General features: G+C 39.8%; 1 protein-coding gene across 2 annotated transcripts in view; it reads left to right on the forward strand.

Moving 5' to 3' along the window:
- Nucleotides 1–339: 339 nt before the first annotated feature.
- The window catches only part of LOC103147657 (zinc finger protein 385A-like), a 44,164-nt gene continuing 28,682 nt past the window's right edge, over nt 340–15,821 (forward strand). The window contains exon 1 of one of the 2 annotated variants that reach the window (XM_007566106.2): nt 340–816. In XM_007566106.2, the coding sequence (XP_007566168.1) occupies nt 804–816 (13 nt within the window). In that variant the 5' untranslated portion in view covers nt 340–803. Of the gene's footprint in view, nt 817–6,770; nt 7,205–15,821 lie in introns of those variants that run through there. The other variant, XM_007566107.2, reaches the window with a different exon arrangement.

Raw genomic sequence — 15,821 nt, forward strand, 5'->3', positions numbered from 1 at the left:
TGGGCCTGCAGAAAGTCTCCTCACCTTTTTAGTCACTAAAAATTCATTAAATCAGATGATAAGAACTTGTTAGGCTGCAAAATTTGCCTGGAAACTCATAGAAGAATTACAGCCTGCAGTTCATCTCTGTGTCCACCAAGTCATTTTAGCATTTCCTTCCTCAACTGGAATCTGTAAGTCTAGTTTCAGTGACTCAACATCCCTCCTGCACCCAGTCTGCAATCCCTATTTTCTTTGATCTGCCATCCATTGCTGGGTTTTCCCTCCTCCGTTCAGCCCCTCCTTCCCCTTACATTCCCTCTCTCTCGCTCTGCCTGTATCTCCCCCCCTTCCACAGTTGTCCTCACATATTAGGTTCCCCTGTCCTAAGAAGCAGAATTAGCCTGGAATCTTGTGCACTTGTTTCCTTCAATCCTAGGAAGGAGGTGACGGCATGAAGGGAAAACGAGAGGGAAATACAGACTCTCAAGAGGCTTTGAGACAAACTTAAGGAAGGAGGATAAATTGTGTGAAGGGAAGATGAACATGCAGATGCTTGTTGTTTGATGCGGCTTCACTGAAGGCATGTGGCTGCCTGCACACAGTGTTTCCCTCCACACTCTCCAGCTGACTGGTGGAAGATCTGCATTCATGTGGCTGAGTGCTACATGATTTATCCACCCAAAATAACGTGAGAATACTTTCTTTGCTCCACTCTACGCGGACGTATCCGTACTACTTTATGCCGGCTGACGCACTGAGTTCTGGAGCTGGGGAGAACGGATCTAAATCAGTCTGAACAACGTGAGGACCTGAGGCAGCAGATGTGGGGCTCAGGTAAGGCTAAGAAAGCACCTCCAGGTAGCAGTACCTGTCCTTTGATCACTTTAAAAAGAGCTGAGAGGCTGCATCAGCTGGGCTCCTCTCACAGCTGACTTTTTTTCTGAGCAGAACCAAAGAGCAAGTGACATAACACGAGGCTGTGAGGGTTTTTATGCTGATGAAAGTTCGGGCAGTCGTCGGCAAACATCGGCGTGTAACACACGTCCTGCTCTGGCCAGCGGGTTTGATGCAGTAAAAGGAGCGATGGAGAGAAGGAGGGGGATTGAGGGAGGCAAGGTTCATCTGTACACAACGATTGGCTCGGCGGTGTAAATTGGTGGCGGCAGAGTCATGCTGTGAGGATGCGTTTCTTCACCAGGATCAGGGAGGACGGTCAGAGAATATCGAACCACAAACAGTTTGAATCAAATGTGCTATAATGGTCCTGTCAAAGTCCAGACCAACACTGAATCTGTTGCGAGACTTGGAAAAGTGATGCGCATTGACTCTCTTCAGCCATTCTGTCTGAGCTTGAGTTAGTTTGAGAAAATATTGGACAAGAATATTGGTTAGTGTTTAGATCTGCAGACGTGGTAGAGAGAAAAACCCAAGAAGATTCTCACTGAAATGGCAGCAAAAGACGGTTCTGCAAAATATTTACTCAGAAAAGCTTAAAGCAAATAAAAGGACATTATCTGCGAAAAAAAAGAGATAAAAATCATACTTCCCCTTTAAAATTATGTTGGTTTATCATAGAAACTCCCAATACAATCCATTGAAATTCCATAGACTGTGACAAACATGAAGGAGTATTAATATTATTTCAAGCTACTGTATTTCCTGACATTCACGCTGTCCCTCCTGCAGCTTTACAACAGAAATATCATGCACACATACAGAGCCCCAGGTGGTGGAAGCAAAAAGTCAATAAAACTGCAATTCAGTGATTGCATTCTGCCTGAGGACGACATGTAGCTGAAATCTCCCCAAAACAACAAGAATTTCAGTCTGTGTGTTTTCCTCCTGTTGATGAAAAGATGTCTGGTGACGCAGAGCTAAGAAAAGTTTCAAAAAGCAAGATTTAAGAGTTGAGAACTAAAATATGGAAACCTTAAGAGTTACTTAAGATTTTACTGTCAGCAGTAGAGTTTTACCACCTGCTACAAATGTGATTTCATGTATCAAAGTAAAATCATTTAATCAGAATATTTTTTAGGATGGGATAGTAAAGATAATTTTATATATATAGCACATTTTCAGCAACAAGCCAATACAAAGTGCTTTACAGGATAACAAACCAAAGGAAAGAGCAAAAGAAGAAAAAGCTAATAATGCTGATAAATAAACTAGGAAGGTCAGAGCTTAATTAGTTTATTCTTTTAGAAATTTAAAGTCTATGCAGATAAAATTCACAATAACACTGCACAACAAAAAAGGGTATCACTTATTGGTTTTATTTACATTATATAGAAAACGTTAGATGTTTCTTGATAATCAGCAACAGAAGACATCTTATACTTTCTCTGCAGCTTTTTAATTGATTGTTTCCATTGACTATTTGACAAAGACCTCAAGGTGTGAGGTGTGAACACCTCCATGCCATCACCATAATCCTTAGCTCCTTCCACCAACTTTATATCTACAAGATGCTTTCCATTCAGACGAAACATATTGGTAAACATAAATATATCTAAGCAGCATGTATCTATGTATTACTTAGACTTTAGTCTGTTAGTATTTGAATAATTTGGCATTTAAATATAATCTTTTGGATGCATTTAGTTGTCATAACTTCTACAGTCCGTTTTTGGTTCTATGTGCTTATAAGGTGATAAACTTATAGATATATTTTCCACATATCAAAACAAGTCTCCTCAACTGAACAATTTGTTATATGTGTAACAACATGAGACACACAAATTATCACTTCAGAATCAAAAAACTAAACCCCATGGAAAACTGTGAGCCAGTTTACTTTGCTAAAGAAAACAAATCGTAGAGACTAAATCTAAGCTGCCTGGTAGATGATAAAAGTAAAGCTCAATCCTCTCGTCTCCTCAAATTAAAGCACTTTAACCTGCTAGTAGCTGATTATAACACATGCTTAAAGCTATTTCCTTGGGAGTTACACATCGAATGAAGACATCATTTAGCTTTGGCAGGACTCTCATCTGGACTCTCTGCTAGCGGCTGAAGCTAATTTTAGTTTAACAAGGCTGTCGACACAGTTATGGCCTCTTGGGGCAGATAGAGGGAGTGAGAGGATGGCAGAGGTCACAATAAAGTAATCCTGGCTGCACAGCTCACAGCCAAAAATTAGTCATTACACTCTGACTCAAAATGTTTGGACTCAACATGTTGGATGTTTTTCACCACCCAACATGTTTCTTTTTCTTTGGCATTTATTTTTTTGTGTGCAATCAATCATACCTGACAGTTTGAGAACACACAACAAACAATGTTCAGACATAATGAATACTATGAAGAAGTATTTGCTAAGTTACAAACTTCTTATGTTTCGGCTTATTCGTCTAAATATACTCTGACAAATAATACAAAAGCAGTTTCAAAATTATTTCAATCATAAACCTGTACATAAAGAAGATGAGGTTCAAGAAAAAATAAAGTTACTAACATCAATTAGTCTGTAAAATGTTTAAAATATATTCCAGTAGCTTTGGGATTCAAAGAGAAGTGGATTCATTCACCACAAATAGAGAAATCATGGAAAAGTAATGAATCTTCCCAGAAATGCACAGCCAACCAAACTTACTCCTACAGTATAACAACAATTCGCCCAGGAGGTCACAAGGTCAGAGTTCATGATTCTTAATAAAAAAAATAGGAACAACAAAATCTCGCAATTAACTGTAAAACATCTAGATGGCTCCCAAGACTTTCAGACTAGCAACAACTGGAACATTTTAAAGTGTAGTTTTTCTTTTATTGTGCTTGTTTCTTTGTTATTGTGCCTGTGTTGTTGTTTTTGCTTTTCTTCTAATTCATGCAAAGCACTTTAAACGAACGTGTTTCTGAAAAACTGCTTTATAAATAAAACTTCTTCCTTTTCTTCTTCTTGAGTTATGTAACGAACCGGCTGTTTACTGATTTAATGTCGTTCCCTCAATTATCTTCTTAACTTTATTCTAACATTTAGACACAATAACTGACATATGTCTCGATAATATTTCTGTATCTTTGAAAGCTCAAGTCGCCCTGAGGAACACACGAAGTGAGCTCCAGAAAATGACGTGCCTTTCATTATGACTTTGATGAAGCCCTCAGACCATGACTTTTTCCTCTGCATATATTTGAATAATAAAAGCTTATTAGAGCTTCAAAGACCACAGTGTCATGAGCTGTGTAAATTAAAGGCTTGCAATAAATTTTTATAATTAACAGCCTTGAAAACATCTTAAAACTTTGCTATAAATCCCCAATGGAGCAACACCCAAACGCTCCCGCAGACATGCAGGATGGTTTGCAACATGAGCCCAGTGGTCTGGTTTCATCCTCCCATGGCGACATCCATTAAAGTCATGCTGCGTCTGACCCTGCACCCTCAGACAGCCATATTAGCACCTGGCCTATTGGCTACAACAATACACCTGTCTGCATTATTCAGGCCGACTCTGCTAATGAGGAAACCTTATCAGTCGTGAGCGCCGTCCCAGGCCTGAACAGATGGGCTGACGTCGAGCTGCTGCAGGCCTTTCGGATGTCCTCATTCACAGAAAAGGGTTTTTAAAATCTGATTTATATGACACAAAAACACACAGTAGTGTATAACTGTGAACCGGGAGAAAAATAAGTTTTTAAAAAAATAAGAATTAAAGCTGCAGTACGTAACTTTTATTAAAAATATATGTGTTTTGTACATATTTGTTAAAATGATCATTATAAAACAGATTTTTGTAAAAACTCTAGCTCCTCTGCCTTCTCCCAGTCCTCCCAGTACTAACTGCAGAAAAACACCACTGAGTCAGGAACAACCAATCAGAGAGAGGAGGAGGGTTTCAGCGCTGTCAATCACTCTCATGCTCAGCTCATCCCGTTTTCTCTTTGCTAAGCTAAACTGGTTCACCACAACATAGCTTGCCAGAAATGCTAAGGCTAGTTAGCACAGCCACCAAACAGTCTTCCTGTCAGAGTAAGATGTTTTCCACCATTAGCTCATTTAGCATCATACAGGAGGATGATTGACAGTGCTAAGACCCTCCCCCTGACTCTGATTGGTTGTTTTTGACTGGTGCAGACTGCAATAGTCACATGGGGAGGAGATGATCTATTTCATATTATACTGTAACAACGTGGTGACAGTTTTAAATTAAAAATTATTGCAAAAGTTACAAACTGCAGCTTTAATATTCAGTCTGACTGAACCAATATTTTAACCTTCCTTCAGCTGCGGTGCTTCAGCTGTAACTCTGGCTGTAAATTCCTGCAGGACAGATTATTGTAGGATTGCTCTGTATTTTGTTGTCTCTGCTGAAGACGAGTGTTCCCACAGCATGATGCTGCCGTTTCACAAAGGAAACGACGTCTCCAACATGACTGCAAATCTTCTACGAAACACATTTTCATTCTCAGTTTGCTGTTTGCATATGAAGTCTGTTCAGCACTTTGGTCAGTTTTGTTGTTTTAAAAATGCTTCTGAATAAATCTGGCTCGGCTGCAGGCGTATCCCGGACCTCGTGGTTGATTCTCTGATTGATGCTGCCTCTTCCCAGCCAGTTGGTTCAAGTGGACAGCCATGTCTTTGTATTTCTGTCAGGCTCTTTCAGATGATGGATTGAACTATGCTTTGAGATCATAAAAGCTTGGAAAACTATTTTAAACTGATTCTGATTTAAATTTCTCCACAATTTCATCTCTGGCCTCTGTTTTAATTCTGTCTTCTTAATGATACTCATTCACTGATGTTTGCCAACGAGCTTCTGAGGTGTTTAAAGAATAACTTCATACTCAAATTAAATTACACACAAGTGGCAATATTTACTAACAAGGTGACGTTAGATTTTGTACTTAGGGATGTGAAAAATATGAATTAATTTGTGTTTGCTTATAATAAAGTAGTTATAATGTGACCAAATTCTTTTGGCACTGCCTCTTTATTTTATGGACATACTTGCTGTAAGTGTAACTCTTATATTACCTGAAGCTGAGGCTTTTGTGACACTCTAATGTGGTTTATAAAACCCTTAAACATCCATTAGCACAGAGTTGTGCTTTTATTAGGCTGCATTGTTCTGCTTTACGTTGCAAAAGATGTGCATGCAAAGACTATTTGAGCTCATTCGGCAGCCTTTGCCTATGACTGTCAAGCAGCTGTCAGCATTTCTCTTCATCCTGCTGTTTCACCACATCTTCCGCCTTTCCTCGCCCAAAAACGTCCATGCAGGAGTCAGTTCGCATTAACCTCAATCTCTCCTCACCTCCACACAATGTTTCATTGAGTCTCTGAAGCTGTCAGTCTGCGTTGCACCTTTGTGTCTGCCTCCCTTTTTTGTTCTCACACAGCTTTCAGTGAACTCTGTCAACGTTTTCTTTTATTTTTTTTTGTTGGGGGGGGAAATATGTCTCCAACCTAAAAGTCTAAAGACAGGTGGACACCAGTGGAAACATCCAGGATTATAGAGAGAGAGAGAGAGAGAGAGAGAGAGAGAGAGAGAGAGAGAGAGAGAGGATGATGTCTGAGCTGGCTTTATGCACCTGAGAGAAGGGTGAAAGGAGGATGGATGTGCAGCCAGACAAGGACGCATGAGTGAAAAATGACCGGTAGTAAACAGCAAAGAAACGGTGACAGAGAGAAAAAGAGAGCAGAAATGACAGCCGCATTATCACTCTGCCTCCTGATTCAAACACCACAAGTAAACGCTCTGCTCTGGCTCGTCTCATTGGCTGCACCTCCAGCCAATCGTAGCTCGGGAATGCAAGGTGCCTTTAGGTTATACCCAACCCCAAAATATGAGGGAGAGACAGAGAGAGGCATGCTGTAGTGCAGAGGTTCCTCCTGTGAGCTGAGCCTCCGTGTCTCTGGTGTTCCTCCTGCATCACAGAGAATAAATTACAGGCTTCCTTGCAGCAGCTTGAGTGCATGTTGTGTTGCAGCTCAGGCTGCTGGGTTTCCTCCTCTGTCAACAGCTGGCTGAGCCGGGTGTCGAGATCAGAGGCAGAGCGAGCTTCTTGCAAGGACGAGGAGGACGAAGAGGGGAACGAGGTTAGGGGCTAGAAAAAGTGAAAGTTGTGATGGTGATTGGGTTTTTCCACCTTGAGTTGTACGAGTCAGAGATGTAGGGCTCCAAAGATTTGAGTCATCCCTTTAGCAGACTGAGGAGTAGAGAGGAGTGAAACGGGAAGACAACGTGGGAAACAGAAGTGGAAGGATTCAGGATGATCCTGGGTAAGACCGTATTTAAGAGCTCCTGCTTCGTTTTACTGCTATTGATCTGATTGACTGGCTTCTCGCTGGCACACAGCTTTCCTTCAGAATGGTCATTTAAAGTTTTGGCCATTTTATCCAGCTCGTTCTACAACATTTTTAGGAATTTTTACCTTCTATGAACTGCATGGCTTCAAGATTCTGGAGTCTTTGGAGAATGTGGGCATTGTTTTCTCATAGGTTGGGTTAAAATCTGAAGTTTCTCCTGTGATCAAAACACATCAAACCTATTAAACCTATTAAAACCGGCATTACACCAAATTTAGTTTTTCCAAATGTGAGCTGAATAGGTTCATTTCAACAGCATGCTCTTTATCTGAGTTATCTCTTTTGTTCTGTTTTCACTTTTGACGAATGAAATGAGCTGTTTCACATTTTAACGCCTAAGCCTGATGTGAAACAGTTTCCTTATGTTACCACATATGGAGCCGCAACTAGAAACCCATTTCCTGTGGGTCTTTACATCAAAACATAACAGACATAACGAGGCTATTAAAAGAGGGATGTCACATGAAATATCATGTTTATATCATATTTTAATGTTATTTATTCATCAAAAACATACCTGGAGTTTTCTATGGCAAACATTCAGGGTGCTTAAACGCTTACTCTCACAAAGCGCCGCCTATTTCCACAAATCTCCTCCTTCGACCTCACAGAGCCTCTCAACTCTTCTCCAGACTTGTGGCGGCAGCAATTAGCTGAGCTTATAATGCAAACTACTTATAAGTCCGACGCTTCTGAGAACGGTTATTAACGGCATCATGGAGCAGCCTGGTTGAGATGACGTTTCGTAAAGATCAGGAGCTGCTAAAGGAGATGGAGGCCTAATTTAAAGCAATCAAATTACAAAGTCAGATTTCCTAAAAGTTATGTTTGATATATGCAGCGTTTTTCATAGCTGAAAGTAACACAATTACTTGATTGGTACAAACAAAAGTTTTAGAGTGAGGTCACAAATTGACCCTACAGACATCAAGATGTCTGGTAGAAAGACAGACGGCTTCTCTTTCAAAGAAAACATCCAATCTGCCAAAAACCTTGCGAGCGACTCAATATGATCACATGGAGATTTATTAGAAAAATCACAAATAGTTCAACATTTCAGTCTAAAGACGAAGATGACTTGTAGTTTTTATCACGTAAAGTGACTTTAATCTTACACTGAAAAGAAAAGGTGAATTTAGGTTTGAAGTGACTTAAGTCTAAATCCAACAAATCAATTGTGAGTGAAGAGGACAAGAGATGTTCACTCTGTGTGAAATGTGCTGCCAATATCTTAAGAAGAATAAAAGCTGAATGTGCATGAAAATCTGCTTCAGCAAAGTACGAGTGAAGAAGCTGACTCTTTTCTGCAGAAGAAACACGTTGAAGTCAGACATTTTTAGACAAGATTGGCTGCTAACGTCATAAAATCTTGAAGAAAATTTTACCTCAGTAGTCACATGGACAGTCGATGCGTCACGTTTAATTAGCAAGGACTCAAATGAAGATTGTTGATGAAAGGTTAAATGATGACATGCAGCCTCACTTCCTGTCAGCGGTCAGACAGTTTAATTTTTTGACCCCCGTCACACCGTTGAACATCAGCATCGCATTTTAATTAGTCATGAAGAAATGTCAATAGCGTCAGCAAGGACATTCTACTTCCTGTTTTCATTTTGCAGCTTAAACCAACCATTTCATAGCATGTTTTTAAACCATGATGCATCAGGGAATGTGTTCATAATATCTATTAAATATGGAGATAGATGTTACTTAAAATGCAAAAACAGAATTTTATTCAGTTGTTTCTTTTAATCTGAAGTGTTAAACTGAATCATCATTCATTTTAACCCTGATTCCCATCTGAATCTCATAAAATATGTCAGATTATGAACCCTTATGAATACATAACAACGTTATGTGAAGTTCTGCTAACATTATTTACTAGCATTATATAAACAAAGGACGATACAGTAGACAATGAGTGGAACATAATTATTTGTGAAAAAGGGTGAAAAAGTTACTGAAACTACAAAAATATGAAAGAGTTAAAATGACCCACCATACTTTGTGTGTTACAAACACAAACTTGTGTGATTTTTCCACAGCTTAGTCCCTTTAAACTATATATAGAAACTTTTGGGGAGAATCTTTTAAAAATTGAGTCAAGAACAGCTTCACCTAAACTCAAGTATTGATGTCATCAACTTAATGGCCACCTACAGGCAAAGACTCGCTATTACAACATTTCTTTCTTCCGTTTTTATGCTATTATCCCATGACAGTGTAGATGCAATTTTTAATGCATATTTTTGTGCAAATCCTACTCAAATATTACAGTAATAACTAAAATGATACCATTACATAATCTAATGTTGCCTTATGCAGACTCTCTGTTTGCACCGAGCAAGGTTTACTAACTCTGACATCCAAAACAATTCTCGGGCTCCTTGAATATATTTTCTGAATATTTTGCATAATTATGATTTGAACACAAGATGACTTTAATCAGAGTTTTAAACTCTCATCCCAAGTTGGTCTGGGAGATATAAGGATTCCTCAAACATGCAAGAAGGAATCAAAACAACACTTCACTATAACATGATGCAAAATTCAAAAGAGTCAAATTTTTCAAAAATAAGTAAAGGATGCAAATGAGAAAATGTTGGGGAAATCCCATCAGGAGAGCTGAACTTCATTCAAAGTAGATCAGATTCTCTGTAATTGTTTGCAGATTAAAAGTCAATAAAATTGAAAGCTGAAAGTTCATCTAAAATTGATTTAATCCAAGTGCTTTAGCTGAGGCAACCAGGTGATTGCAGCTTTTATTTTTCCCATTTTTCTCAGCAACACATTTATGTTCAATTATAGTCACTTTATTGGCTGATTTTGGTTTGATGCATCACAAAACCTGGTATTTCTACAGGGTTACGTAAACTTTTACATTCACTGTCTACACATGGAAACGTGGAAATATAACTTGCGATAATCCATATCACTGTGATCACAGTGGATCCGTTCACTTCCAGCGTCTCATCTTGTCAGTGTATTAATAATCACAATAATAGTAATAATGAGTCCAACGTGTAGCTTCTCAGTAAATTTGATTAACTGCAGTGACCTTGTTCAGCGTAGGTGTTCGCTGACTAAATATTTGCTTTATTCCCAGCCCCACTCGGGTCTTCCTGTGATCTGGCTTTAAGCTCCAGCTCGCGGTAATCCCCTTCCCGGTGCGGAGGCTTTAACTCTGCATGTATTATAAACACTGAACAGACAAACTCGTGAACCTGACAATGTGGGTAGGTGGAAGTCCGTGCACCGTATTATTTTCCTTTTAGAGTTAGACGCAGGCACCAAAATAGCATCAATGACATTGACTGCAAAGATGGAGGGATGAGCACCTCTCTTCACGCCGCTGTTTTATCATTCCTTGCGTTCCACTAATCCTTCCTCATCCATCTATTGCTTTGATGAAAGGAAAATATGAAAAAGGTTGAGACTGGGAAATTTGTGCCGAAGCTGGCTCCCTTGATGCAAAGATGAGTGGAGCTCAGTTTAGTAACTCTTGTGTGATTTTTTTTTAGGATGAATATTTCAGACCCATGGGTTTTTATTTATTTAAAAGTGAGCCGAGGCTTCCTCCAGTCTGATGCAAAGACCTCACTCAGCAGTATGTGAAACTTCACTGCTTGCATCACTGCTTGCTGAACCAGTGTCTCTGTCTCTGTCATACACACACACACACACACACACACACATAGATATTAACACATCACAGATTGCATAAAATCTGTGTTTCTATGTGTTTGTTTATTTACAACCGGTGCACAGACACACATGCATTTCAAACAAATAAGTCCTCGTCTCGTAAATGTCCTCTGAAGAGATCACAGGTACACGTTGTCCCTGACGAACAGGGTGACCTTTACACCAGGGCGATGCAACGAAGGGTGAAAAGTATTGACATTTAAATTGGAGAAATGCGCCCGTCGCTCTGCATGTCTGACAAACCGGTGAACATTTCAGCCGTCTGGGAAGCTCGAAATTTGTACAAACCGTGACAAGCTGTTCAAATATGCCAGATAAGGGAAGGTCAAATCAAAACGGCAAACATACAGACGACATGCAGGTATCAGAATCCTACGCTAATTCTGATACCGCAAATCTAAATCTAGAGCAGCCTCTTACCTATCCGTTACCTCGTTAGTACATACAAGTGACGTCATTTGATCTCAGTTTACATGCCGCTGGACTGTTAAGCCCAAAGGCTTGGGCTAGAAAACGTGAACACACAAAAGCTTGGGGATGAAGTCTTGGAGACGTTCATGTCACTAAACAGGAGCTGGTTTCACAAAAGACTGGCAAGAAAGAAATGACTTTTTTAAAGAAAAGCAATAGCAAGGTCTTTCTGCAGTTTGAGTTGAGGACGCAAGAAACTTGTGGAAGAAGAAACATTGGAATAAAACCTGTAAGAAGCTGCAGAAAAGTTAAATCTGGGGTGGAGCTTCGTTTTCCAACAAGAACAACCCCAAAACTAAACACATGGCCAGAGCTGCAGCATACCGAGCTCCAACGCTCCTGAGTTAAACGGCGTGGAAACGATGGCTGGGTGGATTGTTTCAGAGAAAGTGTTAGGGATGTAATTTTTTATGCACTTCTCCTGTCACATTAGATTCACTCTCATTTTGCTCTCCGCTCGTCTGCTTTCCTTGTTTTCTAGAAAGAGTGTGATTTCAAGGTCAAGTACAAGAAATCAACTGAAAATTACTGAAAGGGATTTGTTTGCTTTTACATTTTGCAGCCCAATAAGCAAAGTTATGAATTTAATTTCTTACAATAAATGGCGATTTTTTTTTTTTTTTTTTTTTACAGTTCAAAGAAAAATTTGCAAAGCAGTTAGGCTTGTGGATAAATGGATGTGAAAATGACTTTGAGTGAAGAAGCTGATCGTTTTCTCACGTTCACCCTGTCGCTGTGTTGTCACTGCCAAAACGCTTGTCAACATCCTTTTTTGTAAGCCGACTCTGACAAGGTGTCATGTGGCGCCATGTTTACACACCTGTAAAAGCAGCAAGGAAAAAAAAAAGCTGCTGGTGCAACTCTGCTGGAGCCAGGAGGGAAACCTCCACCTTTATTTATCGCTTTTAGGACCAGAGTTAATATGGATTGAGTCACTTTTGGATATTCGAGTACAAGTGGTGCAAAATTCATGTTTTTTATTTGCAAACACAACTGAGAAAATTGTCATGAAGATTTTATTTATTCATTTAACTGCCCGAACATTTAGGCATGTCTGAAGATAACGAGTCTTGACTCGTCTGGATGTTAAAGGTAGCTGGAGGACACCACTGTTGACATTTTTTAGTTAGAAAGTATGCAAAGCCTTTCGTCTCGCTTCAAAACTTTACGCTCAAAATGTATACCCAGGTCAGCTTTAAAAATACACTCCAGTAAAAATATATTTACTGGACTGCTTATCGCTATTGTGTGTCCTCTGTTTATCCAAGGCCACTGTTTGCTCTTTTTGAACACGGTTTCTTTTGTGTGCATCGCTCTTGTGTAACCTCACCAGCTTACACTCCCCGGTTTCTATAGGTTCACATCTACAGATAAGTGCTGCCCTGCTGTTCCCAGCAGGTGTGCGGATTGTTTGACAAGAGAAGCAATAATGCAGTGCTGGTTGTTGTGTTAACACGGCGGAGCTCTTGGTGATCCTCTTTTCGCTCGACGTGGCTGTGTGATAAAAGATGGGCCTGTTTGCTTTAAAGCTGCAAAACTTTACGTAAAAATCCCAGAAATAAATCCGTCCCAGATTCCAGGCGTTTCAGCATTTTCAAAATGTCAGAATGGTAGACGAATGCGAGCCTTTTTATGTTCAAGCCATCAACTTGAACTCAGTAAAACTGATGTAATTAAAACGCTGCATTACTACAATAAACACAGATGGCTGAAGGTCTTATGAGGCCATTAAATATAATTTGATATGGGTCCATTCCCTCCTTTAAACTCATTATTCACCACCAACATTAGCACCAAGTACACTCCACTAGAGGAAAATTAAGCATGCAGAAAGAAAGGTTGGTTTTTATATAATTCGGTGCACAGGCGGTACTGCAGTGGGAATGCCAGGAATTTGGAGGACGTAGGTTTCGCAATGATCTTGGAACGATTGGGAAACCACACACAACCACACAGCCTCCAGCTAAGCAAAATACGACCTCTGACAAAGTCCATCAAAAGGCAGCAAAGCGTCCTAATGCGTCTATGAGGCCTCGTCTTTTCTTGGCGACATTCATTAAGTGTTTTCTGACAAAACGGTTTGATGCTCCAGGCGATCCAGGAGGACCGGTTCCTGCCAAGCGCACCACTTAATGGCTGGTCGGCATATTTACCAAAATATAATAAATGTTCTGAACTTATACCTGACCTCTAAAAGTGTTCAAGGTTCCAACTCATTTAATGTCAAAATGGCCTGATTTTCCAGACTCCAACTCTCAGTGGTTTCTCTTTCCTCATGAAGTCTGTTTTTAGAGTTCGCTGTGAATTTAAGGCATTTCTCTGGAGATCTGTCTTTAAATACACTTTAAATGTTGTAGACTCAACAGATTGACAGCTAGATGAAGAATTTATGGATGCAGATTTTACAGAATAAAATGAAAAAGAATACAATTCTTCTCTTGAACTCATTTTGATTTGAGTCAAAGGTTTGGGAAACCTGCTGTTTAGTTGAACAAGAATCAAACTCACAACCTTTCAATTGTCAGAGAACCATAATCACCTGCAACAAGTTTAGATCAGACTGTTTCTTCTAGGTGCTTATTTACTTATTTGTATGTAAATTGTAATAATAATTTGCTATGAAGTAAGAAAATCAATAAACTTAAAGGACAAAAGCTGGATAAAGAACCCATTTTTAAAAACATCTAAAAAAACATTTTAGTCCCAAAAAAATCAATCGGCTTCGCATTTAGCAGTTTCAAATTTCACATAAGAAAGACGAAGAATTTCCTTCGGTAAACTTTGTTCATTAAGTCTTTCTTGAACATTTGGTTCAGTCTCAAAGCCTTAAAAAGGTTTTGTAACCTTTTGCCTACATTAATAACAGCAGATGTTCCTCATCTGCTACTAATTTCTCGAGATCAGAGCATGTTGGGATAGTTTAGGTCACTGAATTTCCTTAGACAAGTTCTGTTTCAGTCATTGTTTAAAGGTTAAAGTCAGGTGGCTCTTTGGTGTGGTAAGAGGAATTGAACTCGGCTAAAAGCAATGGATGTTATTCAAAGTTAATTCATGATTCAACCAGGAAGGCAATTAACCTTTCCCAGCCGGCAGGTTTGAATAACTTCCTCCCTGTAATAAATTCAGTCACTGTTTGAAAACTGCCTTCTGTATTCACTCAGGTTAGAGTTAGGCATTAAAATTGTAATCTAAGATATTTAAGTCCAGAAACAAGAGAAATCTGTAAGAGTGGTAAAGGTTGTTTTACATCACCGTTAGTGGAAATATGAAATCAGATCTGCCCACGAGGAACAAAGCCAACATGAAACAAAGTAGTTCATGCATGACATTTTGTAGTGGACATGACAAAGGTTAGGCAGAGGTGTTGACTGGACAGCTTTCTCCGCTTCGACAGCGCTGCATGTTGTTCTTTAAAAAGACGCACCAGGGACTAGGACTGCCTTCAAGGCAGCTGGCGTCCGTTCTGTACATTAACCTGCAGGTTAACAGCCTGCTTTACCTGCGCCGCTAACCTTGGACTCACCTCGAAATATGCGGCTCCCTCCTCTCTCTCTCTCTCTCTCTCTCTCTTTCTCTCTCTCTCTTCGCATGCTTTCCTGCTCGTTCCACCTCATCTCCCCCTCCTCGTCCAGACCTCTTTTTCTCGCTCGGTTGATTCCAGCCACTCAACATACTGTTATTATGTCTCAACCAGCTCCTGCTTTTCATCTGCAGGTTCTGAATGACCGGTTTTTACAACCTAATGATGCTTCAGAACAAGAAGACACTAAAATAAATAAATAATAATGATGATGATGATGATGATGATGATGATGATAATAATAATAATAATAATAATAATAATAATAATAATAATAATGAAGTGGGGGAATATTAAGAACAAGACAATCTATAAATGATGATGAGAGCGGTGCTAAAAGCCTTCGGGGGCAAATGGAAACATTTCTTTAATTACCAATTTTGCATAAAATCAGAAAGTCGACTGGAAAATGGACTGGCTAATCTTGTGAGCACATTTCTGGCGAAGGACGACTTGAGCGAGTTCCCTGGGAGCCGGCATTTAAGTTGGGCTGCTGGAGTGCAGAGGAGCATCTATCATTAAAACAAAGTGCAGCCTGGAATCAGACGCGTTCTCCTTCACCGGCACTCGGCTCCCATCTTCACTCTGTCCTTTCCTCGCCGCCTCGATCTCACACAGAACAAAACTCAACATTTATCACCCCAGAGCGCATAAGTTACTCTTTCTAAAGCACCCAGCTTCATTCACATTCCAGAGGTGTGTGTGTGTGTGTATGTGTGTGTGTGTGTGTGTGTGCGTGTGTGTGTGTGTGTGTGTGTGCGTGTGTGTGTGTGT

Source organism: Poecilia formosa, unplaced genomic scaffold (genome assembly GCF_000485575.1).
Source record: "Poecilia formosa unplaced genomic scaffold, Poecilia_formosa-5.1.2 Scaffold186, whole genome shotgun sequence".
NCBI classification, from domain to species: domain Eukaryota; kingdom Metazoa; phylum Chordata; class Actinopteri; order Cyprinodontiformes; family Poeciliidae; genus Poecilia; species Poecilia formosa.